Source organism: Malurus melanocephalus, unplaced genomic scaffold (assembly GCF_030028575.1).
Source record: "Malurus melanocephalus ecotype Western Australia unplaced genomic scaffold, MMel_1.1 scaffold_196, whole genome shotgun sequence".
NCBI lineage: Eukaryota > Metazoa > Chordata > Aves > Passeriformes > Maluridae > Malurus > Malurus melanocephalus.
This window is the reverse complement of record NW_026623428.1, coordinates 713,727-740,653: the sequence shown is the minus strand read 5'-3', so window position 1 is coordinate 740,653 and position 26,927 is coordinate 713,727. Positions and strand designations below refer to the sequence as shown.

General features: G+C 37.0%; 1 protein-coding gene across 1 annotated transcript in view; it reads left to right on the top strand.

The window, feature by feature from the left end:
- Nucleotides 1-26,927, top strand: part of ERC2 (ELKS/RAB6-interacting/CAST family member 2) — a 369,196-nt gene that overhangs the window by 55,176 nt on the left and 287,093 nt on the right. Inside the window, exons 3-5 of the mRNA XM_057373393.1 lie at nucleotides 10,879-10,953; nucleotides 17,775-17,930; nucleotides 21,157-21,324. Coding sequence (XP_057229376.1) covers nucleotides 10,879-10,953; nucleotides 17,775-17,930; nucleotides 21,157-21,324 — 399 coding nt within the window. The remainder of the gene's footprint in view (nucleotides 1-10,878; nucleotides 10,954-17,774; nucleotides 17,931-21,156; nucleotides 21,325-26,927) is intronic.

Below are 26,927 nucleotides of genomic sequence, written 5' to 3'. Positions count from 1 at the left end.
ATACCCAAATAGAAAATTAATAATGCATGTAAGGGGAGCCTTTAGCATGCTGAGGTKCTGTGGACCTGTTCCTGAAGATACTGCTGCTAGGTAGGAGTTGATGCCAAGAATTTTTGACATTTGTGTGATAAGTCTATCAGTAGGCAGGATATGTGAAGAAGTGATTTTGAAAATGGAGGCTGTGTGGTAAGACCTAAGGACCTAGAAAATCTGCCTGACTCTATTGTGAGAGTCCACAGAGAGCTGTAAATAACCAGATAGTATTTAACCAAGAAGTAATGCAGTAAGTAAACTATGAAATAAATKGTTTCTGTAATATGTCAACAGAGTTATGTAGTTGGCAATTTTCCACCAGTGAACTTTTTAAACTCTCTAGATTTAGGTTCTCACTCCACAGAGTTTCTCTCTTCTCTGTGCAGTTAACCAATATCTTATAGTTTTTAACCCTTAAACTATTTAGAACTCTTTGTTTTGAATTATCTTGTGCCAAAATGTCTGTGTTTATAAGCTTTGTTATCTGGTGTCAGTAGAGCTTGGGTAATGGTTATTATCAGCCTACTGCTATATTTAAATTAAAGAAAACCTGCCAATTCATAGACTTGGGTAACTTAGAAGGTTTTTTTGTCATTTAGTGATAATATGGTACRATCTGTACTTGCTGAGAGCTTCTAAATGTGGCTTAAGCATTAAACTTAATTAAAACTCTGGAACATATATGAGTGGCATTTATACCTAGACKGAAGATTTGCATGTTCAGGGGGTCCTGTGTGCTTAAACCAGTGACAGATTCAAGCTCCCTAGAGATTTACAGAAGGCYTAGATCAAATTCCTCACAGGGATGTTTGGGAAGGCATAGAAAAGAAATGGATAYATTTGAAAGAATTGTTAGGACTGACCTTGTCTAAGCCTATAAAAACTTAAGAGATACGAAATAAATGTGAAATTGAACATTTTGGGCGGTACTGAGGTGTRGAATTGTTGCTCTGTAGTGTGAAGGGAGCATGGAAAGAAAACAATAGTCAATGTGAGTTAGAGAATCCTTAAAGAGAAGCTTCAGCATTAACAGTTGCCACTCCTAACAGMAGTATTGGAAGAAAAGTGTAAGAATTGATGGGTGAATAAAACATAAATATGTTTAAGTGAGGGGCAATAGCTCAGTGCAGCCTCAGTTCACAGAAATCGTTTGTTAATTTGATAATCATCAAGTTAACAGCATTAATATTTATGTTCTAATAACTGGGCTTAAGACTAAATGATGGAATAAGATTATTTCATCCCTTAAAATATAGTGGTCTTTAAAGTGGAGACTTGGCAAGGAACTGTGAGTGAAATGCCATAGTTGTCACTTATTGAGCAGGTTTTGCTCAGCTATTTCAGAGCTACATTACTAATATGTTCGTGCGATTTTTTTTTTTTTTTTGAAACTTATTTGGAAGTAAAAGGTTGGTTCTCCTTTYTTGTCCTGCATATCATAATCCATGTGTCAGCACACAGATGAAAGTTTTGTGTTTTTCTGAGTTTTAGATCATAGAATATATGYAAAGAATTCATTTGGTATACACTTACCTATGAATTTTTATTATGCTAATTTTRCCAGTAGTATGTAGACTGTGAAGTGTTAATGCATTTATTAAGTGCTAAATAGAGATCAAGAGTTTTTCAGATTTGCTTTTCTTACTGTGGCTAAGGATTCTTTAGCAACATACTGTGTTTTCTAAAGATAATTGCTCTTTTGAAGTGAAATGCTACAAATCAAATCTCCATGGTAACACTGGGGATTCTTTTGCCAACCTGTGCTGTTGCAAATTTCCTTGTCAAACTGAAGGTAGTTTTATAGAGGCATAAAAACAATCTTTTTCTTGTTGTTTGAATGGGGAAGCAAGACCAAGAGTTTTATTGGTAATTTTGCTTAYAGTAGCACATATTGTATATCCATTCTCATTTACATTTCTAGTATTTTATATTCCTGGCACTTGTAGGGGRTAAAAATTGTTCTGAAGTGGAATTTTGGCTAGAAGTTGTACTACAGAACATGTTTAGTTGTAGAGWAAGCTTGAACAAACAGCTTATTGACTGAAATGACGTTACCAAGAGTCTTTTAGCATGTTGAGAATTCTGTTTCTRTATCTCTGTTCACTAATGAGATAACTGCCATTTGCCTGCCAAGGGGCTCACAAGCTAATTAAATCAAAATGGCATAAAAATCATTGTTCTAATGCAGAAATATTTTCATAAACARTGAGTTGGAACGGTTCATCCAACTGGTACAAATGAAAGACCTGAATCAGCTCTCTCGCAAAGGAATACACTGCTGTTGGTACTTGCTTAGGGGTTAATGCAGTGAATCCCTGGAAGGAGGCCCCTCTGTGGATTCCTAAAAATGTGGGTACTGCCTGCTGCTGGCCCACAAAGTGTCCCATGAGTTGTGTTTCACTGTCCCAGCTCTGGAATGGGACTGCCAGGGTTGTGCCATGGTTTGGGCGGCTGAGGTAGCTCTGCATGAAACACTGAATGCTCTGACCTACCTTCCCTCCTTAAAATGAGAAGTAGATTCAATGGATGGTTAAAATGCTCTTGGAATGGCTTGGTGACAGGGTGTGTCTGCTGATGTATGGGACATGTCTGTATTTTTACTCTCTGAAGAATACAAAACATTTAGATATGTATGATATCTGTGCATTCAGCATTTATTTTGAGTACTGATGCACAGGGAAGTTGTTTTTAAACTGTGCCTTAGCCTCTGCTCCRTAAGTATTCATGTCAGCAAAGAGATACTGAAAAGATGAAGTGTTTGATCTGTGTGAGGAAGTGGTGTCTTGCTCCTTATCTTGCCCTGAGGTAAGGAAAAGAAATAAAGAATTTCTTTCCCTTTTCTTAAAAAAAAATAAAATTATCTGTGATAAGAAGTGTTGTTGTTTTTAAGAGACAGTATCAGACACTTTTCACTCTACCATAATTTAAAAACAGACAAGGATCTGTTGTATCTTTTATGCAGTGTTAAAACAGGTTGGTGGGTTTTTTTTTCTGATCATATTTTTGGTGAAGAGATGGGGTTTTTTTCTGTTCTGATAAAAAGGGAACACTGAAAGAGGAAATTCAAACAGATGGATTTGAGTTACCAAGCAACACTTAGTTTCCCAGGCAATGAAAAAAGAATTGGAGCAGGTGCTAAATGGATTTTATTCCTTTTTTTTTTTTTCTTCATTGTGAGCTGATTATCAGCTTCAGTTTAACAGACTCTTGACAAACTTCACAGAGTGATAAATATTCAATTAGGTGATGATAACTACCTATGCAGGTTGTTTCCTATGTGACTTGGACAGTTCTTTTCTGTAGTTGTGGTAGCACACAGTCTGTGCAGCAAGGGTGCTGTAGAGGACATTGGTATTGTTTGCTTCACTCCAGTATTCTCATACACATTCAATTCTATTTTTATGATTTTATATATTCTTGTAATACTTGGTGTAGGGTCTTCTGCAGATTATAAGTTTCAGAGTGAAGTAATTGTTCTGCATTTGCAAATGTTTACACATTACCTCCTACCTCTTTCCTCACCAGAGAGACTGACTTGGTTGACAAATCTCATCTGATAGGCAGAGCTGCATTGAACTGGTGGGTGCCTTGAATTCAGTTTCTGGCAGATTCAAAAAAAGTGTTTGTTTTTTTTTTTTAAGTCAATGCAAAAAAGTTTTGTCTTTTTTCAGTTTTTTTTTTTTAGTGAGGGTGTGGTGTGTTCTTTTGGCAAGCATAAAATTTTAGCTTTAGTTTAAAAATCATGCTGTTTACAAGCTTTTATAAAAAAAACCAAAAAACTGAAATGCTCCCCTGCCAAAGCATGCCGAAACTGTGTGAAAAATTGTCTGTATCTTCTCTCTTGAGGTCACTGCTTTGCTGTCCCTCTCTGCCATAAATTTGCATAATCKAACAGCTATGTCGAACACTTGGAAATGTATGGATGAAATATGGGGCCCTGATGGACACTACAAATACCATCACAAAACTTTATTTGCATTTTAAAAGAACTTGCTGTACCATGGAGCCAGAGAACTTAGACATTGGAAGTCTTATTAATTCTGATGTTTGCTAGCTTTGCTGATTAAGTTTAAATATTAAATAGCCTAAGCCGGCAGTAATTTTAAGGAAAACACACCCATATTTAGAAAAACACTTCTGGAGAATTAGGGAACTGAAAATCCAAACCAGAAATTATTTTAACTAGTGATTTCACAGAGTCCACATGAAGGGAAAAGAAACATGAAAAAGTAGGCTAGAAGAGGTAATAACACCAAGATATAATAAGTATGGACTTTATAGATACAATTATGCTTTTCAAAATTAAAAAGCCCCTTGYTAATAAATTTGAAGTATTACTGCAGCAGGAGGATGTGCATCACACAGGGAACACCAAGACYCCCTGGGCGGCTCAGGCTGTTTGCAGTGACTGACATTTTATCAATGCTGAGTTCATGAAAGGATTTCTACCAGAAAAGTGAACAGCATGTTTTAAGTTTTGTAAGCATTAACACCAGCTAACACATTCTTCAGTAACCTTAGGAGATCTGTGCAGCAAGTGTGTGAAATATGTTGTACTTCTGGCTCTGAGTTGTCAAGTGTGGTTCTGGTTTTGGCAGGGTTATTTTGCTGACATTTAAGAAGTAAGTTCTTAATTTAATAATTTAATTTTTTTTTTCATGTGCGTTCAGGCTGAAGGGGAGATTGGTGCAGGGTAGAAATTAAACAAGTATTGCTGGGTGTGTGCATCACTTGAAAGGTGGGGAAAGCACTTAACAGGATATCACCCTTTGTCTTTTTGTTTTTCTAGAAGAGAACTCAGGTTTCMGCTTAAGGAAACTATCAGGAGGTTAGCTGTATGAATATGGGAAGAACTATTGGAAAACTGTTTTCCCCTACTTAGATGAGCTGGCCTATAGAAATACCACAAGCACTGTGTGTTGGCTCTGCTGCTCACATCCYATCTCACAGTACCGTCCATGTTCAAATGGTTTTGTTTTTATATTATTTATGAAGAGTGGAGCTGGTGTACAGCACCATCTCTACTGTGTGTTCTTTGTCTTAGGATTGTATTTGGTAATCTTTGCTGTGACTTTACCCTTTTAAGCTTTGCCTATGTGCTTTTGATGGCAGGAACAAGGGAAGTCTATTCTTAGTTACACCCTRAGGTGGAATTCCATTATTACTCCATGGTTAGTGTTACACTTATTGTAAAACTGATGTGATATTGCTTTCTTTTTCAACCATATAAAARAAAATTCTTTGTGTGCTCAGGCTTCTAAATGGGAGGGAAGTAGTGGAAATAAGTCTTTAAAATCATGGATTTGTTGGATAAGGATTTTTTTTAAACAGTACGGATTACATGAAGGATTTGTAACAATAAGGATTTTACATTTTAAGGATTTGAAGATGTGATTTTAATAAAAGATAGTCTTCTAAAAAAAGATCCCCACACCCAACCCCAAATACCTAAAAATCTTGGTTTATAACTCCAAACAATGTTTCATTCATATGTCTACTGCAAATTAAACTCTTTTTAGTGCACCTGGATTATTAATAAACGTCTATTTAAACATTTAGCTTTAAAAAAAATTGGCATATTTTTCAATGCAGTTTTAAAACTTTATATGCACTGCAAAGAGAAAGCTTTTTAGCCAAGATGTTTCTAGAGTATATTGCAGAAGTGTAAGCAGCAGTTGGAACTTCTGTTTTGTGATCCTAATTGACTACCCCAGAAAACAAATATGGGCTTCCTTTACTGSCGTAATGGCATGGGTTCTTAAAGAAAATGGTGAAAAGGGAGAAAACTATTTATCATAAAAGTTTCTTTTTCTGAAGATATGTGTGAAGCAATAACTTTTCCTTTTTCCTAAATTTGGAGAAGTAGTTTGGCTAAGAGGAAAAAAAATTAATGATACTTTGCAATAAAGAAATGATCTGCTTGAAGTTTTATTCCTTCTACAAAGAAAAGAATTAATTGTTCAAGAATTCTGCTAAAAGCAGAGTTTCAGTAGCTTTCAGGAAACATTCTGTRTGCTTTCAATTACAAATTAAATTGTCCCACATGCGTTTCAAGCTTCATATATGAATCACGTTTTCTCTTGAAACTTTTTGTATGTGGTCTCTTGCCAGAGGACACTCTTCCAGTATGACAGCACATGTGGCTGCTKAAGGTGTTTTTGACATACAAGTCAAAGAAAAGCTGAGTTTCGTAATGTTCAGATTATTTTTCCTCATAGTCCGCCTTTAGGCACCTTAGTAAAACATCGTATTCCTCTTACATGCATGAATTCAGGAACAAATGGAAGTCTGATCATTGCAAAGAAGTACTTTGGCTAATGATTCAATGTGGTGGTGTACAAACTCCTCCTTTCTCCCTCCTGCTCTTCTTTACATCTCCAAGTTTTTAAATGTAGGCCAGGAGTGGTGTTAGACTCATTGTTCAAGAGTAATGCAGAGGCCATTGCAGTTATGCTGTACTTGTCCATGGGGGTGGACTGTTGACCTTTGTGTGATAGTTKGGTGTTGGTGCCTGATTAATGTAATTTCTTTCCTATTCATTGAAAGTYGTATCTGTTTATTTAAAATGATAAATGGAGAGAGAATTAGGCATTCATCTGATTATTTTGATTAACTCTGAGAACTTAACAAATTTAAATACCCCCCCATTTACAAAGAAATTCTTTGCAGGATTTTGGTAGCTATCAGCTCTTCATAGTTCCTTTAATTTTTCATTTCATGTCCTTATATGCACATTTTCATTTCTTCAAGCTATAAAATTTATTGGGATTTGACAAAATGTCTTTAACAGGTTTTCCCAGAGTTCAAATACTTATAAGGGTGATTATTAAAAGACAGTCAATGGCAACATGATTTTTGGAATCCTTTCTACTAACAGGGCTCCTTTTTCCTGCATATTGGAAACAGACATGGGAATTTTGTGTTGTCAGTGTATGGTTTCTAGAAAGATCAGGCTAAAGTTTGATCARGATTTCTTAAATCTACTTTGCTTTAAATTACTATGAGACTGCTTTGGCTGGGGGTAGATGTGAAGAGTTAGAAAACAGCAGATAAGTCTTTATGTTAAGAATGGATTAATTCCTGTATGTTACATTTTTCTAGTATTCTGGTTAAATTGAATTTGATCAGTTTTTCTAATGGTATTTTTGGCTGAAGAAACACTACTGTTTAGACACTTTAGGTAAGTGCTGTGCTTTTACTTAAATGATTGATTGAAATATTAAAATTCTGCTGATCTGAATTTTAAAGTTCAGACAGGCTGACCCTGTGGAAGAACTACCAAGGCTTTCTTTTCCAGGAGAATGGAACCAGTGTGCTTTGAGGTGTTTGAGAGAACTAGCAGCTCTTACACACCATTGCCTGCTGTGGTTTGCAGATTTGTACATTTTGTCTGTGAAGGCAAAAAGCTGGATTTACTGACACAATGGTTTCTCATGCCAGTTTTCATGTTGCCTTCTTTAATAATTTTTCTTTCTTCTTATAACAGTTATTTGATTCTGATGCTTTTATTCCTTTTAGGTCTTTATTTTTCAGAAGCCTTGAATTTTGTGTTAATTTTTAAACATATTCTAGTTTATGATTCTATTTTCCTTCTGTTATTTAATCAGTAGWAGCATACCATTTGAAATGCAGACAGTCACTGGCAGTTTCACACCGTCTCTACATTGCCTGTTTTTCTGAATATTTCCTTTATAGCACCTTGCGTCATTTTTTTGGGCAGTTTTATGTAGATAAAACCTTGAAGTACATTGACAGTGTTGTTATCATCAAGGAGAGCAAAAAAGTCACTTATGTCTGGGGAACCTTAATAAAATACTTCYGAGTAAGGAAGGATCAGTTTGCAGCACCCTGACTTTGCTGCAGCCAAGGGATGAAGTGTCTTTTAATAAAGCTGGGATAAAACCCCAGTTTTATTTGGGTAATTAATATAGGGTTTAGATTAGCTACATCGTGGGGATTTTCAGCACCAGTGAATAGTGACAAAATCTTACAATATCTTCTTATCAATTTCTGAACAAAAGAGTAGAATTCATCTTCTACCACTGCTTTAGGATTATACAGTATAATCTGCCTCCTCTTTGGATTTTTTTGGGGTATTTCAATTAGTGGTAAAATTGTGTGCTAAAGTTACTTGTGAGGGCAATACAAGATATTAATCTAATACTGTAAAAGKAGAAAACAATGGCCGAGTTTGGATTGGGACTCATTTTAATCTAAATTTACTAAAATAGTTTTTACTTTTARTGTGGAGAAGATCTGATTACCTGTCAATTTTGTGTGGGTGTGTTCATCACCTTGACAACTATACACCRTCATGAAATAGAAGGTGTGGGTTACACAGAATTATAATTAATTTGCGTGTGCAAAGTGGTTACTCAGAAATAATACTAATTGCAGATGTCATATAGAGAGCTACAAAGGATATATGTAATTTTATAAATGATTGAATCTCTGTGAGATTTTTAGTATAGGCTTTGATCATTGGAGAGATGATGATACAGGTTGTTTGTTGTGAATTTAAGAAGTTCCATTCAATAGAGGTTAGGTTAAAAGAAACTATCCCTGGTAAGTTTTTTGTTTTTTCTTTCCACAGTTTCTTATTTGTCTCCTTGGACTTTTTATTAAAACAAATTGAAAAYAAGAAAAATGCATCATTCTAGAAATGATGTAATGGATAAAAATGTGGTTTCCTTAGGCTATGAGGACTTTCTGAAATCTCCAGWATATCTCTTGCTTAGCTGATCAGGCAAATTTGAAAGCCTCCAGATGACCTCAGATAGTAAAACAATCAGTGTAGGGTATCATGCACATGAAGTGTATCCTTGAATTAGTACCTCAAAAGTATAGCCCTGAATCAGGTACCCCAAATGAAAAAGCACATACATAGAACAACATAAATTCAAGAACTGAGCCCTTGTGGGAGTCTCCAAACATTTGAATCTGATTGGAAGAAAACCCACACAAAATAATAAAGTGGGAGTCATTTTCTGATCTTCTCCAGAATCCATGAGGGATAGAGAAGAAAAGCTTTTAAGTCAGCCAGCATCAGATTGATTCATAAAGCAAACAGGAAAAGTATTATGAGGCAAGGCTTCATGCTATGATAGACATCTCGGAATACGCATCTTTGGCAGTCTATTCATCTTTGGCTAAGGGGGTGGAAACTCTGGTTTGTCTCCCTGGGTAATGTGTGGAATCCTGTTTATATTCCAGCTCAGTTTATATGGCCTTGGGGAGCAAAGTCTGGTCTTAGAATTAGCTGTAATTTTTGCTCATCTGATAGTGGTATGACTTTTGTATAACTGTATAAACTCCATTACATACTCTTATTTTTTTAAAACATTTGTGCAGGGAAGGTACTTGTTTCATCTAAGGCAAACAGCTGGTGGTGATTGAGGGATTCCTTGTATAGGTGATTCGCAAAGATTTGTTTCTTTTTATAACATAGAGACTTGTACTTTAAAWAAAATGAGGAAAAAGGACTAATCAGAGATACTATTTAATAAATGCAGAAAGAATTTCATAAATGCCAAAGCATTTGAAAAAATGCATAAAAGCAAAATTATATGTTCACTATTATCKGTTAGATGTAGTTTAAATGTATGTGCAACTATATGTACATATATGTGCATATATTTAAACTATATCATACCTGCAGTATACTTAATCTAATAAAAAAGCATTCAGACTTACTTAGCTTTGGGTATTCTAACTTATTTCTTTCGGTTATTTTAATATATTAGGCCACACATTTTTTTGGATCTATTTTGTAAAGATGTTTATTAACAGTAGACTTTAGTTTAATAAYGTACAGTAAATCACTTGTACTCCTTAGTCCTTGAGAACAGTTGTTTTTCATAGCCATGGATAAGCAATATGTTTGTTGCTACACAGGAGAAGAGACTGATTGATAATTTGTGATTATGACTTTTAAACTTGTGGGTTGTAAGGTAGGCAAGACCTGGCTTCTTGGCCTCAAGCATAAATGTCTTTTTCATGACTATAAGGTTAATTCAGGAGTGTGTGTGGAGCACTGCAGTAGAAAGAATTGGGACATAAAGACATGAAGTCCCGTCGTTTGGAGCAGAAAGACTCAAAGGAGTAGAAATTGGATTATATCTCTCCTATTTCAGGGTTTTTTTAATAATCAGCTTCTCAGATGGTTTATGGGATATACAACTCTGGTTTGAGGAGACTGAGTGCTGCTGTCTTAATACTCTTGTGGGTTTTTAAAAAATGATTGTTTTTTAAATATCAGTGTCTATACTTTTAACTGTATGTCTTAACTAATCCAAGTCCATTTTCCTTTTGCCTGTGGATTAAGATGCGTAAAAAACAGTGTGAAAACTGAAATGTAATTGCTACTGTACTGTGTGCTGCATCAGCCCACTACATACTTATTATCCTTAAAATGTCAAATTTGAATATAATGTCTTTAAATTGCTTATTTCAGACATTAGAGGAAAAACAAAGAAGAAGCTACAGTAAAAGATGTAACACCAGTGTTTGAATTAGTAACASAATTGAATTAAGTTTTGGTGTTTAAGCAGCGACAGCAGCATTGTATTTGGACTCAGAAATTCCTTGCTGGGTTGTCACGCTTGACATTAATTATTGATCAGGGGTGTCAGAAATAGCGCATGTGCTGGCAGRGTTGGCTGTAACACAAGACAGGGACTGACTGCAGTGATGCCAGAGGGATTACAGCCAGGGAAGCACCTGTGGCACTTGGAGTTACAACCTTCTCTTCTTCAGGCTTTTATTTTGTTGTAACGAGTCTATTTAGGTGATTAAAATAATGGAAAGATGAGTCGTCAAGCTTATTTCTATCGTGTCCCTCCACAGGAATTGCACAGAAGAACCCAACTTCAGCCTGAGCCAGCAAAGACGAAGGCTCTGCAGACAGTTATYGAGATGAAGGTATGGTCTGTGCATGTTTTCCTGGGTGCTTTTTTCATAGCATGAAGTTGTGTCCTGGGTATGGCTGGGGTGGAGTTCAGGTTCCCTGTAGCAGCCTGTCAGGTGCTGTGTTTTGAATTTCAGACCCAAACTGTTGATAACACACTGATGTTTTAGCTGTTGTCCAGCAGTGCTTATGCAGAGTCAAAGCCTTCTCAGTTTGTCCCTCTGCTCCACCCCAGCCAGTGGAGTGGGGGTGGGCTGGGGGCTGGGAGGGAGCAGAGGGGGACAGCTGACCCAAATTCACCACGGGGATATTCCATGGCATCATGTCACGCTCAGCCTCAGCAAACTGAAGGGAGCACGTTCACAGTCATGGCATTTGTCTTCCCCAATAACTCTGGTGCATGATGAAGCCCTGCTTTGCTAGAAACAGCTGGGCATCTACCTGCCCATGGGGAGCACTGCAGGAGTTCCTCATTTCTCTTTGCTTGCATGCATATGCAAGCAGATGCAATTCCTTATTTCTCTTTGCTTTACATATTACACTGGCTTTATCTCAACATGAGTTTTCCCACTTTTGCCCTCTGGTTCTCTCGCCCATCCCACTGAGGGGGAGTGAACGAGCAGCTGTGACACTCAGCTGCCTGCCAGGGTTGATTTATGACTTCTACTGTTTAGTCATTAAATGCTTCCTTTGCCATGTCAATYTATTTTGCTATGTAGCTGGAAAAAATAGTATTTATTTCTCCTGGTCTGTTTTCCAAATAAAATTGATTAAAAAAGTGAAGTGTAGCATTGCTAARTAACGAGAACTGAATATTGCTTTTCAAAAGAGGAGTTTGTATATGTGTTTTAGGAGATCCAAAGTGCATGGAATAAACTGACAAACAGAAGTTGAAGGCTAACTGTCCAAGGCTAATGTAAAATGTTTTCCTTCTCAAACTTGAAAACCATTTATTCTGTTAGTCATTATTAGGCCATAATTTTACAGCCAATCTAAGGAAAATAGTAGTTGCGTTAGCAGATATGACAAAATGTGATGAAACAGCTGTCTTAGTTCTGAGTATATTTTCCCCTTTTTGATATATAATATTATTAAAGTGTTGTGGCTTTCCCCCCCCACAACAACAAAAGATAAAAATAGTAATTTAAAAAGGGAAAACTGATACTTTTGCATAATTCTATGAGTCTGAAATGTGCATCTTTAAGAAAAATACCATGAGACTTGAGATAATTTGTGAGTTGGCAATGCTGCTTGAAATTCATTAATGATGGTCTTTCATTTCAGTCTTAAAAGGAAGTGCAAATTAAAGGCCTCATTTTGCCAGTGACTTCTGTTATGAGCAAATGAGTTCAGCATGTCTGAACATTGTGGTAAATACACAGTTAAAAAACAGCAGGACTTTATAAATACAGTTATCTGCCTCTTAATAGATAACAATTAGTTTGGATTATATGAGTAACAAAGAAGGTACATTGATTTCAGTATTCCATTTTTGGATATRTATTTGCTTTGGACATTAGTTCAGAAGTCTTTGTATGAAATCTAAAGTACATATTTGTGCAATAACTTGTCACCCTAAGTAAATGGGAAAGCAAGAGAAATTTGGCTTCATCTGGCTGTGAAATTTGTTTTTTCTATCAGAATTAYGAATTTAAAAACTTTAGGATACAAAAACAGTGTGTTAGAATAATACATAATTTTTCATGTGGGTTATTAACAATGTAAAGGGCATGTTGAAATTGATTTTCAGTTCCTCTTCCTGTACCAAATCTCTTTGAAAGGAACMGGGATGGGGAGTTCATGGCATGTGAATGACACTTGTGACGCCTGTAGCTGCTCCTGACAGTGTCTGGCCCCTGCAGACAGTGAAGTGTTTTCTGTTTGTCTCCCAGGAGAGGTGGGCGTGGTGCAATGTTACACTTCTTAAAAATCGGATCTTTGTAGTGGGARCATTCATTTGTCAACTGAGGCTGCATTTCTGTTGCTGGAGTGCTGATGCTGAGCTGCTTTTTGGCTCTGAGGCTYCCAGTTCTTTCTGTTCTTATGAACCCACGCCCCTTTGGGGTTGCCCTGTCTAAAATAGGGCTCGTATTGAAAAGAAAAAGGGACAAATGTAAGATGTTGAAATCCAGATGATTAAACAGCAGTTTTCATTACAAGTTCCAGATTTGGAATGTKTTCAAGTAAGTTTAAATTGTCTTAATCCAGACAGCATTTGCTTTGCAAAAAAAAAACTGGAACATTTGTTTTGAATGATGAAGCATTGAAGGAATTGTTTTCCTCCAGTGTTGAGGGTAGAAGGAGGCAGAGRATTAACTGTAATATGGCAATCTCAGGCCATCCACTCCCCCACACTGAGGCTCCAAGCAGTTTACATCTCTTTCCACCACACCCAGCCCCTTCCAGCCCCTCACCACTTGAGCTTTTGTCTGAGTTCCCTCTACAGCTCCCCCAGGCTCTGCCAGGATGCAACTCCCTCCATTGTAAATCCTGTTCTTTCTTTGATTTTCTTCTGTCCCTTGCCACTGCTGACACTTCTGTCCTGTGTCCTGGACAGTTATGTTTTCTACATAACTGTTGTCTTGTTGACCAGTGTCCATCTCCTGCATATTTGGCAAGATAAGGGCAGATAAAAAGATGGAAAATTCACATCATATGCCTTGACTCCTGGGTGTTTTTTGCTTTATTTATTCCTTTCCAGATATCTATTGTCTTTTCAGATGCATTCAGGCCTTTCTTGACTTTCTGGTTTTTCTTCATAGACACATTTGCTTCCAGATGTCCCATGTTTTTGCTCTATTGTTTCTCAATACATTCTTTACTCTRTTCTCTTTTTTGGCAACTGCCCTTATTCTCCAGAAGCCCTTTTTTCTTCTGGAAAGCAGAGTCACAAAACTAAGGGCAGGATGCTGCTCTTTCTCACATGCTCCTATTATTCCCTCCAGCTAGTTTAGTTTTGTTGTAGTGGTTGCTTTTGACTTTGTGACTGTGGMTATAGTAATTCAACTCCTTTTTTTCCACCTCATGCCTTAATGTTAGTCTGTTAAAATAGAAAATAAAAGCACTACATGGAAATCCTTTCCATTAATTGCAGTTTCACCTGTGCACACTTCCTTGCATGTTGTGTGCTGGGAAATGCYAGGTGACAGATATCTTTGAGTGTATTTGGAATATCAGCGATATTCAAAGTTGATTAACTTTGGGGGGTAGGAGTAGATGACCTTTAAATGCTGCTTCCAACCCAACCATTACATTTTGATATAGTCTAACTCTATCATCACTAAAACAGTGATAGTACTTGAGAGAGAAAATCAGAAATTGCTACAGGTATGGCCTAGAACTCACCTTAAGAATAGGATATTGGAAAATATATGGAGTCCAGGAACTAGAAAATCTTTAAAATGTAACTTGTAAACAAAAGTATTTGTGGTTTGCCTTACTTGCAGAAAGAGCCATTTTTATGTATTGATCCAGCTGTGATATTTCAGGTATGGGTTTGGTTCTGGAGAAGTGTGTGTGTGTTTGCAGTGCAACATACTCGGTAGTTAAGATTGCATGAACTTTCACTTCTGTTATCCAAAGATAACCCTGAATATTCTCTGCATTAAATTGACAAGGTAAAAATTCATATAGTAGGAGCAGTTGTGTGTGGTCTGTTGACAGCATGTGTACATATGCACATTTAAATTCAAGTTTTATTAAATGTGAATTTTCAGATATTTGCTTCTGCTTGTTGAATGCCCTACAATCAAAGATTTTCACAGACATGGTTTAAATTTATCAGGTATCTCAAATGATGAACAGTGGAATTCCATTACTTTTCCTTTCAGRGTTAGACAGCCCGGAATGCTGTGTTATGTAGACTTGATGATCCTTGTGGGTTCCTTCCAACTCAGAATATTCTGTAGTTCTGTGATTATTTACAAATGTTTTGCCCTTTTCCTACCCCTCAGTTTTCAGGTAACATACTAGAGGACTCTTGTAAGGACTGGTAGGACTCCTGAAATGTCATTGTGGAAACTCATTAGTAGGGTTGTGAAATATTGTTTCTTCAACATCAGGACTTTACTAAAATTGTTTCAAATTTTAAAAGTGGGGGGTTTCTGCAAGGTCCAGCCAGCATAGAAATAGCCCTGATCTCTCACACAATATCTGCAACGCTGTTCTAATAAAAGAGATAAGGGAGAAGTATTGGTTACTTCTGGAAGGAGGGGATAGATTAGGGTGAGTGCYCTGATCTCTATCACAAATCCTGCTATATAATCTCATGTCTTTGAACAGATTTAGAGGGCCTGGCTGGAAAAATCCGAACAAATGCAGCATTGTTGTAGAACTCAGAAGATGTTTATTAGTACCATTTAATACTAAGCTGCTTCCTTAACATTATTGCAAACGAATCTTCCTTGTGATTCAACACAGACCCACGTAGTTTTTTTAGTATGTTGCTAATGGGGATAAATCTTAGAGGTTTGAAGGAAATATTGCATCTGTTCCTATTTCAGTTTCTGAAAGCTTGCCAGACCCTGTGCCCCAACAAGACTGGTTGAAAGTTTTCCAATTGAAATTTTCTGTGGGAAAACGCTGATTCAGCTGAATCAGAAGATTTCATGGGAATGTGCCTATTCTGTCAAAACTTYTGGCAAAGGCAGAGCTACCTAACTTTGTGTCCATGCTGTGAGTTAGCCCAGCTCCCTTGTGGCAGTACCCCCTGGGAGCTCTGGGCTCTCTGTRTAATCTTTGACCCCCAAGGTTCTTCACTTTTTAGCAGCTGTCCAGTCTGGAAAACTGAGCTTTCCTGGGCAAGCCAGCATGCAACAGGAAACAGTACTGTTGTGTGAAACATTTCTGAAATTTCTGGCTTCTKTTTCAATACAAACTTTATATAAAATGTAGTGACAATTTTTCAAGAGATAGGAAAATAGCTTTTACACCTCTCTAATCACAGCATGCAGAGATTGATTACAAAGAAACCTTTCCTCAGATTTCAGTCTTATGATGATGTAGAAGTACAGAGAATGCTTCCACAAATGATGTTGGATATTTCTCATAAAGCCTAAATATTATTCTGTGATGTATAAAGCTTCTAAGGAGTGCAGCAGTCTGTGCTATAAATTGTTTCTGCCATATTATATTTGCAAACACGTAAAATACAAAGGCAGTACAAAAAGGCAGACTCTAACAGACTTAGCTGGAGAGATTTGATGAAGACTATTCCCAGATGTCATGTCATAACAGGTCATGTAAGTATTAATATATTTCATTGCAAAATCATTCTGAAGTATAGTGAAGCCTAGATYTTGCTTTTATCTTCAAAAATAGGAGGAAAATATTTCTGAAATGAAGTCTAATAGAGCATGCTGAATTGATTGGAGTATCTGTGAGAGCTAAAATTATTTCTGTGTTGTGTTTTAGTCTTGAGAGCTTTTAAATGCTCTTGTGTGTTTTCTTGCAGTATTTTTCCTTTTGTGCAACTTCCCCAAATGATAAGATTAAATGAGAATTTTTCCCTTTTTCTGTTCCATCTCCATGTTTTACTTCCATGCTTTAGAATTAAAATTAATTTTAAAATTAATTTTTGGTGGAATAAGAAAACAACGAAGTTTCTCTGTCTGAGATTTATTATTAGCTATAAAGATAAAAACTAAAATGTTAGTGGTATAACCGTGGGCCATCTAAATGAGATTGCTTAGTCCTTAGCTTTTATTCTACATGGATTTATAAATTCATGTGCTTTTTGGAACTTCATCTAGRCTCTCCTGTGTCTTAAATTGCTCATTTTTCTTAGTTTTATTGTAGTTAGCAAGTGATTCAAGCTTAGCTTGTCCTGGTTAAAGGATCAATTTTGTTTTTATTTTTTCCCAGATTAGCTTTCTAATTTAACAACCTGGTTTTAGTGAATTGGGTTGGTTTGTTGTGTGGTTTGGTTTTGTGGTGGTTTTTTTTTTGTGTTGGTTTGGTTTTTTTTTCAATATTGACCTCAATGGAACCAGAACTTGATCCAATCTCTAATATTTTACGGGTGGTTGATCGTTCATGTTCTTGAACAGATTTCCTAATGTGTAATTTTGCAATTTTCTTTCAAACAGAAAATTGTGACAAGTTTGTGTAACCACTTTTCTAATCTTTCTGACTCTCAGAGAGGAGATGTAGCCAATTTCCAAATGACTGGAAACAGCAAAAAACTGTTACTGCTTTCCAGTGCGGTGCTGGCACACGTGGCAGCCGTTGGCTGGGATGTAGAAATTTTTAGTGGTTATGGTTTTGTTTATCTTGGGACTCACAATAAAAAGTGCTAAATCCCCTCTTAGTGATGTGGCTGGATTAGTTAAGGAAAAATAGATGAGGACAAAACCTCTCTGTCTCTTGAGAGCAGGCAGAAGGCCAGAGAATTAGGGACCCTGGGGCTGAGGCACCCCATGGAGCGTCCTGTTGTCCTGCAGAGACATGGACTGGCCTCTCCAGGCTAAACTTTGTATTTAAGAGCTTGGAAGAAAAGCCAGGCTTAGATGGTTACCAGTGATAATAAGGTTTGTTATCATACATGTGTGTGAAAACAGGGCATCTGCCATTCTCGCTTCATCCCTRTGTAGGAATTACAATGGAATTTGGACCAGAATGTATTCTCTACAGACTATGCAATTATGATGAAAGAGGTCTGGGCTCAAATCTGCATTTCTTTAACCTAAAACCAATAGCATTATTCCTGTGCATTCTCTATTTGTACCATCTATTTTTGCTGTCTCATTATTTGATATTCATGCAAGTACAGATATGCTTCTGTTCAACTTTAATATATGTCTCATSTAATTTTCAATACTCTTTTTTTGTAACTTAGGATACAAAAATAGCTTCACTTGAGCGCAATATAAGAGATCTTGAAGATGAAATACAGATGTTAAAGACAAATGGAGTTCTGAATACAGAGGACCGAGAAGAAGAAATCAAACAAATAGAAGTTTACAAGAGTCACTCAAAGTTCATGAAAAATAAGGTAAGATCTATTTATAAAAGATATTAAATCTGTTTAAATAAAGGAAAGAAAAGTTTTAACTTGATTGTTTCYGATGCAAGCAGCTGCACATCCCCTTTTGGTAAATCTCTACTATATAATAACCAGTGGAGATGAAGGAGTGAAGCATTTTGGATAAATGGAAATGATTTTGATTTCAGCTTTTGATGTAGTTTTGCAGTAAGGAGTTTTGTTTCATTGATGCTACCAAAATGGACTCTCTCATATTTTCGAGACTGGCAATTTAATTTSATAACCAGTTAAAAACCAGACCTTAACCAACATAACCTGCAGAATCTACTTAGAGACTAGTAGGGTGTACCATCATTTACATTGTTACTCTTTGTCCTTTGCTTAAATCCTTCTTTTCAAAAAGCATTTGTCATTAGTTGCATAAGAACAAATCCTATCATGTGTAAATCAGCATAGTTTCATTTAACTGAATTATTGACTTAAAGATTTAGCCCATTAATTTAAGTGTGCAATATTCAGGGGAAAAGCTCTGATTTTTTTCCCCTCCCYTTGTTTTCTGGCTACTTTGTATAATGTCACGTATGAATTTGGTATGTAAAAATGACAACAGAAGAACACTGGTAATGGTTTTCTGGAAATGCAAARTTAATGGTATCTAAGGAGCTGAAATTATGGGAGGTAACAATTGTAAATTGATAGGGAGCAAAATGGATTTCAGGAAACGAGGTGAAAAGATTATTTTGGGCAATGCTGCAAAAGCAGTGATAGACAAATTGCACCTATGAAATATGTGAGATGAGGAAGATCGGGGTCAGAGGACAAAATTGGGTTTTTTTGATGCTACAGCAATTATACCCAGACTTGTAGCTTATCTTCATTATAGTCTTCACAAAGTATGAAAATGTTTTCATTGTATTATRTGAGATCATGAGATTTCATTGAATCATGACAGTTGGTCTTCCACATCTCTTTAGATACAGCAAAGCAAAATGTTTTCATATCTGCCAGAGACAACAATCTATTCATGTCCTGTTTAATTTTCTTTACCCMCTGAGATACTGCAGAACTTTACAAAAGTGTATATACCCATGTCTAAAACTTCTTAATATAAGTATTATAGTTTCTTCTTACACCTTTTTCTTTTTGTGGTGATTTTTTTTAAAATTGAACTTCTAGTACTTTTTTACCATAAAGCTTTATTTTAAAAAGACATCATCATATTTATTCAACAGGTTTTTTTGTGTTGTATGTGTTTGGTTTGTGTTTTAACTCTTATTTTTTTTTATTTGAGAGCTCTAACACATTTTTCAACTCCTGACAATTTGTAGGTCTTGTAGCCAGAACTTTACACTAAACAGATTCWGTCTCTAAAACACAAAGAACACACCTGCAATGAAAGCAAAACCTTTTAAATTTTTTTTTATTTCTCAGGGTGTGGGTTGTGTCATGGAGAGAAGGGGGAAGAGTTTCTAGAAGAGATTAAGCATCTGTGATGTTCACATGCRTCTCATATAAAGCCTGTGATGTAATTCAGATTGGCTGCAGATCTACATTTTGTCCTTGGATCTTGTAGACAGATTTTCCCATTGTTCATTTTCTGTCCATTTTCTCTTGGTTGCCATACTTGCTTACATGTTCTGGCAAGGGATGGAGGAAGGTGGTTTGCTTTCCAGAGAAAGCTTTCTCTAGCAGCTTTTAATTGCATTCTTTCCTCATGTCTGGTTTTTGTATGCTTTCTTTCTTTTTTTGATATTTTCAGACTTTAGAGGTRATTTCTTCTTAGTGCCAGGGTAGGTTCTTGATTTTATCTAGTGACTGTGGGTGACTATCTAAGCACCAAAACTATAGCTAGACAAACATATTGGAATTTATACAGAGAAATAAGGAATAAATATATTAGGACATGCTTAGAGACTGTAGTTGAGAAATATTGTTTTCAAATWTAATTTTTCAATATGCACTTGCAGAGTTAAACAAAATAAAAGCACTTTGATTAGCAATCAAAATTASCAGTACCATACAATACCGGGTTTGTAAAAGGTTTTAGTATGTGGATCTTTTCAGYGTGGTTGAGTAGGATCAACCTGTGGATATTCTTCTTTTTTTTTCCTGGGGATTTTGGAATCATTTTCCATCTACCACTTCTAGATTTCTTGCATCCCAAATGTCAGTTGGGACATGGAAAAGAGCCCTTCATATAAAGGAAGTGATTTCTCTGAGTTAAGCTAATGCAGTGAGGCATTTTGTTTCCAATAATCCTCATGAGGTGATCTATCTGGGTTCATCTGGTGACCAGGATTCTATCACGAGAATTTAAGAGTAGTTATATGCCACCTAATTTACTATCCTTGCACCTATGCGCATCATTCTGTGTATAGTCCAGTGCTTTGCTCTRATTCACATATTTTAAACCCACCATAATTTTGTCTTCTGTGGGTATTCCCATTTATCATTGTAGAARGAGAAGAATAATCAGAATTCCATGACATAAACTGATGAACTTTAAATTCACTTAAATTCAGAAGCTCTTAGTATTGTGTTTCTGGTGTTTCCCCTGGGATAAGCTTTTATAATCTCTCAGCCCTTTCATTGTGTGGAATTTTTTTRTAATCGCTTCCCCAGACTTCTCTTAAGTTAGTCTTCTTGGCTTGGCTTTTCTAGTACCTGAGAATTCCATGTCAACTGCCAGGGAGAAAAATAAGAGGTGGGGATGGTGGGCAGCAACACATTTGCAAGAAGAATAAAGTTAAAATTCTACTTTTCTGTTTTCTTTTCTGAGACGTCTGTCTTTTCTTTATCAGACTCCTGAAAAAATTCCTGATTCTCTGATAAGTCATGGGAATCATGCTGTTGGAAGGATTGAATTTATACTTTTATGAACACTTTTTTCCTATGTGTTTTTGCTGTCCTGCCAGACTTGCCTCACATGGGATACATGTCTTTGAACTTAAGTGAGGTCCATGGTGAATTTATAGGCCAAATCATCACGAATAATCTTTAAGAGTTTCCTTTTAACTTCTGCAGCAACAGGGCAGTCTTTCTTGAGATGGGGTACATTAAATTGCAAGAAACACAGTTGAAGATGTGAGTGTAAAAGTCTGAAACTTGATTCTCTTCCAGAATTCACAGGTGTCTGATTTTTCATATCATGGTCATTYACACCTTTCAGATTTCAACTGGAACTATGAACAGGAGACAAAATTAATGACCTAACATTTTTTTCCCCCCACTGCAGATTGATCAGCTGAAACAAGAACTCTCAAAGAAAGAATCAGAACTTCTTGCCTTACAAACTAAGCTTGAAACCCTTAGCAATCAGAATTCAGATTGCAAGCAACACATTGAAGTGCTTAAAGAGTCCCTTACTGCCAAAGAACAGAGAGCTGCCATACTTCAGACAGAGGTATTGTATTGTATCCCCTAATCATGAAACACAATAGAAACGTTGAGTTCATTGCCAGTATCAAGGTGGTGATGTGTTTGTTTCAAGTCTGTATAAAAGGAAAGTTGTCAAAGAATAATGAATAATGTAAAACACTTTAAATGCCAATATGTTGGGTGTATATATAAATTTTGGTAGGCACCAGCTCTTATTCCAGTATTTTTTAGAAGCACTTACAATTGCATGTAAAGAAAATGTTCGTGTCTAATTCTCATTGGCTTCAATGGGGGGAGGTGGACCTTAATGACTTGCGTGTTGTGATATAACCTGTTGTTRGACTGAGATTTACTTTTAGTTGCTCTGGTTGATGCTTCTTTTCTTCTATGTATTTCTGTTCTGAAAGGTGAAGTTACTGATGTATTTTTAAGGGATCTGTTGAAAGGTGCATGTTATTAGTCTCTGGTTGTTTTTTCAAGTGCAATCAACATTTATTTTAAAAGATGAATAATTTTATTCTTTAAAACAGATCAGTGTCTTGATTGGGTATCTACAAAATTAGATCATAAAAATATGTGTAATGGAATCCATGGTTGAGATGGTTGTCACATTTAAGGGAATGGGTAAATCCAGTGTTTTAAATGTTGTCCATTAACTATTTTCCTGATATTTAAAAAAATTATATAGGCTTGGAACACAGAATACTGATTAGATTGATTACTATTAGAACTTCTTGATTTTATTTTTCATGTGTGTGCCCCTTTCAGGAAACAAATATCTATGGAATTTAGTCATRCAGTGCAAATAGTTTCTATTCAGACAAGTATATTATTTAAGTGCACAGGAATCTTATAGAATGTTTCAAGTGTCTGGCTAGGAAAGCTCTAGGAAAGAAATGGCTTAAACTCATCATTCTTATGGAAGCAGGAAATAAATATTTCTAAGATTCTGTTTATCCCTTTTTGTGTATGTCTTGTGCTCTGCATGTTAAGAAGACACAGATGAAATTTGGCATTTCCAGCATGTGTTTAATGGGCCAACCAGCATATGCGTATAATACAAAATAATCATAACAGAAAAAGGATAAAAACTCCCGCAATTCTGGTGATCTCAATGCAGCATTTGAGTAGGAAAGATTGCATATTTTAAATCCTGGGCTGTGCAAATCTGTTTTGTAAGGCCTCTATGACCTGTTGTGCTGCTGAGGATGGTGATGGATTTCACTGGCTCCACTGATTTCAATTCCGAATTCCTTATCAGAGTGGTTTGTATTCAGTGCAGTACTCTCTTATGGCTGGCAGATGGGCAGTGGTACAGAGAACTGAACTGCAGTACTCTTGATGAAGGGCTGCAGGGATTCTGCACTCCTGCTGGAGAACCAGGGCTTCTGACAGGTATTTAGTTCCTCTTCTTCCCAGTTTCTGCACAGGACTGTTGAGCTTGAACCTTTTACATGATTAGTGGTAGCAATCCAACAGTGCTTCTAGACACAGCAGATCTAGTTCTCTGGGAATTGGGATAAGATTTTGTTTGCTTAGAGCAACAGAATCGTCTTATTTCCAGGCCTCAGGTCTTATCTGAAGGGAGGGCAGTGGTTTCCAGCAGCAGATGGGAGAGCAGCTGCMGGGAGATGCAGCACAAATGGCAGCTCTCCAGCAGGTGGGAGTCATTATGGAAGGAGTTTTGTACTGCACAAGCTATTGTTGGTCATTCCCAGATGAGGAAAGCTAATAACATTTTGGCCTGCATTAAGCTACGCTCCTTTCTTCCTGCATGTCCACAATGTCTGTTTGTAGAATAGTTTTGTTGAATTTTGTACTGTCSTAAAAGATGTTCCTAACTTGCCTTGAAGTGCTGCTTTCTGGAGGTGAATGTAACCATTAAAGTTCTAATCCTGTGCTGAGTAAGGCATTCATAGCTGCAGTGTCAACTTCCTGCCTAAATAGGATTACTTTGTAGTCACCTTGTTGTAATTAAATTAGCATAGTAAATCCTGTAATAAAAGAAACCCTTCACAGGCTCTCAGTTATTTTGTAAGAAGCCTTTTATTATTATTTAGCTTAATGGTACTCTGCAGGTAATTTTCAGGTTTTGCTGGAGCAGCTGCATGTGATGCAATGGGATGTGATTCAGAGAATCCCATAATATTTGAGGTTGGAGGGGAGCTCTGGAGCTCATCTGGTCCATCCCCCCTGCTCAAGCAAGGCCACCTAGAGCCATCTGTCCAGGACCAGATCCAGATGTCTTTTGAATACCTCAAGGCATGAGACTCTCCAACCTTTGAACCACATGGGTCAGTGTGAGTGTTTCCTATGCTCAGAGGAAACCTCCTGTGTTTTTGTTTGTGCCCACTGCATCCTGTCCCATCACTGGGCACTGCTGAAGAGTCTGGCTCTGTCTTTACAGCCTTCCTTCAGATATTCATACACAGTGATGAGATGCCCCATTCCCTTTTCTAGACTAAGCACTCCAGCTCTCTCAGGCTTTTGTCGTATGGGAGGTGCTCCAATCCTTTAATAAAGCCCTTAAGTAATCCCTCAGTTTCTCTCGGGCCTGTTGCTGGACTGTGTCCAGCATGCCCAGAACTGGACATGAGAGTCTCATGATATTCCAGGAGTGGCCTGACAGTGATGGACAGAGGGGTCACCTCCTGAAGCTCCTGGCTGCACCCCTCTAGGGAACCCAGGATGCTGTCAGTGTCCTGCTGCAGGGGAGCATTGCTGGTGTTCACCATTGTGACCACAGCACCACGAGGTCCTTTCTGCCAAGCTGCTTTCCAGCTGGGTGAACTCCAGCACATGCAGGTGCCTGGCATYGTTCCTCTCCTGGTTCAGGACTTTATATTTCCTTCCCTGATCTCCAAGAGCTTCCTGTCAGCACATTTTTTTTCTGCTTGTCAGAATCCCTCTGAACGTGACGCTCTGATGGGTCAGCTGCTCTTTGCATTTTTTTTTTCCACCCACACACTTGCTAAGGCTGCACACTACCCCATCATCCAGGTCATTAATGATGATGTGGAACAGGACTGGATGCAGTATTGACCACTGGGGTGCAATACTGGTTTTACTGCAGTGTCCTGATTCCTCTTGATAGTTCTCCACTTACCTACGTGGTTCTCACAAGCCAAGTCTGATAAGGCATGAGGCTTGGAAATATTTTGTTGGTATTAATGACAGGTTTTTTTGTAGATCATGTACCCCTGTAAGTTCATTGGTTTCACTATTCCTTGGTAAATTGTACCAGTGTTTGTTATTTGATAGACTGGATTTTTTTGGGGTATAATTTCAAGCTTGGAATTTTCATTATGTCTTACTAAAATTAGCTCAGAAAATGYTACYGCTTTAAWAGTAGAGTTTAAGTTTGAGCTCTTACACAGTTGGTTTYAACAGTAAGAAATGAAGTGTAAGCAGAGTTACAATAATCTTTATCCTGAATAATACTGACTACTGTTGAGGCAAGACTTAACAGGTAGTTTTGTTGGTTTTATATGTTTTATAGCAGATAATCAGAAATAAGAGGGCAGCTGAATTTTCTGGATGAKCATTGGATCAGGTTTCAGGTGCAGTGGCACTTTGTGACATAATGTGAGAAAAGTTAAAACCATTGGTAAACAAGCCTAGAATCTAAACACAGTSTTCTTTTTGCATGGTGTTTCTGTTGTCCCAGTGATGTCAGTGTTTTGTTTTGGTTTAAATATGTTTATTTGACTTGAAAAGCTATCACTTGAAGCTTTTATTGACAGCTGAAACAAAAAGAAATAAATCCTGTACAGCAGTAACTATCACGGTGGCCAGAGTTGGGAGGTCTGAAAATGGTTTACTGCCAGTAGGAAAAATGTTTGGAAGCAGTCCTTAGAAGGTTCACCACCTCTGCTATGTGCATTTCATTTCGTTCCATTTTTAAGGTTATATATGATAATAGTGCCAAACTATGCAAACTTTTCCTACCCTAATGTATATACCCTTTGTTTTGATTATCTCTTTATTAATGATGTGAAAACCCTGAGGTCAGATGAAAATGAGCYAATGTAAGGTTAGTCCAGCCACAGAAACCTAAAAATGTCACTGTGCTCTATAGGAAATTTTTAAAAAGAAGGATATGMCACTTGATGCTTTCTTTGCTGTTTGAAAAAGCTGTTAAATGATGTTAATTTCTAAATGAAAGAGGAGGTTACACATAGAGAATGATCCTTTTCAATGATGTAAAAAAGATTAACACTACCATTTGTATACTTTAAAACATGGTAGTCAGTACAGTTTGATACTTASTTGTGCATATTTGCAGTGACTGGCGCTTAACTACTGCACTTACCATCAGGAAAAAAACTTACTGAAATTGATGCAAATAAATTCAATTCAGCTGGGTAGCTCAGTGGAGAAAAAACATTGGTTTCATAAGCATTTCTGACACAAACATACTTTAGCACTTTATTAGTCAGTGTATCATTGCTTTAGATAACACACCTGCAAACTGGCAGGTGTGCTGTTTGAACGTTAATGAACTGTGAAATAAGTAAATGTCTACAAAGAAGTTTTGTAAATTGTGAGCACAGTCCTGTCAATGGAGAAAATGGATTAGAAAAATAGGTGAAGTCTGTACTGTAACTGAATACTGATGTGTTCAGCATACACATACTAGTATAGAAAACCTAATAAAAGTGAAGAGGAAGGGTGATTATAGTAGTTATTTATTGCAATCTGCTTTTTTGTTTAAACAAATCTGTTTATAGAGAAGAGTTGTGAAATGATTGACTTCTTGGCAGTTCTTAGTTTGCATAAAGAGTGAATAAAAGGAGACAGCACAAAATACTTGGAACAAGACTAAAAAAAGCTTTATTTTTCTTTCTGTTACAATGTTGATATTTGATATTTCTTGAAATGCAAGTCTGCTTTTAATTTTACAACAATAATGGTATAACTACGGTTATTTCACTCGCACATTTTTATTTTTCAAAGTTCGAGTTTTACTTTGAAAATGTGTTTTTCTATTGTTTTGTGATTTTTCTGGTTTYGAATCAGGCTGGGCCAGATCTTTCAGTGTGGTCTCTTTGCTGTGCTGCCAGTGCATTGTTCTGGTGGATGTGCAGTGTGTGCAAAGGGAAGATCACCCACAGCACCAAGCACCGTTATGGACACCAGGCTGCCATTTATTGTCTGTCACTGCAGCTGTCCCCTGCTTCCTTGAGAGTGTTCCATATTTCACAGTGGAGTTTTATCCCAGGTGGAATGGGCCAGACATTTTGATTTCTGGGCAGCATTTAYGTTTTACAGGTCCTGTGGCTTTGGGAGCTGGAGAGGGGAGTTCAGTGGCATAGCAGTAAATTCAGAGTTAAACTGAAAGTACACTTAAGTCAGCAAAATGCTGCATCTAAACAGAAGTAAACTGTGAAGCAAAGGTGTTTGTTTTTTTTTTTTTTTGTTGCTTTTTCCTTTTGGTGTCTATCTGCCCACTGGACAATTTCAAGACTGTTCAAAGGTGCATCAATTGGCCTGGTCTGATTTCAGGGAGCTCTGTGCTTTGAGCAGGAGTTTGGACTTGTGACCTCCTGAGATCCATTCCCGTGACTTCATGGTATCACAAACAAAGCTCTCACAAATWCAGTCCCCTCAACTGAATCCATTCTTAAT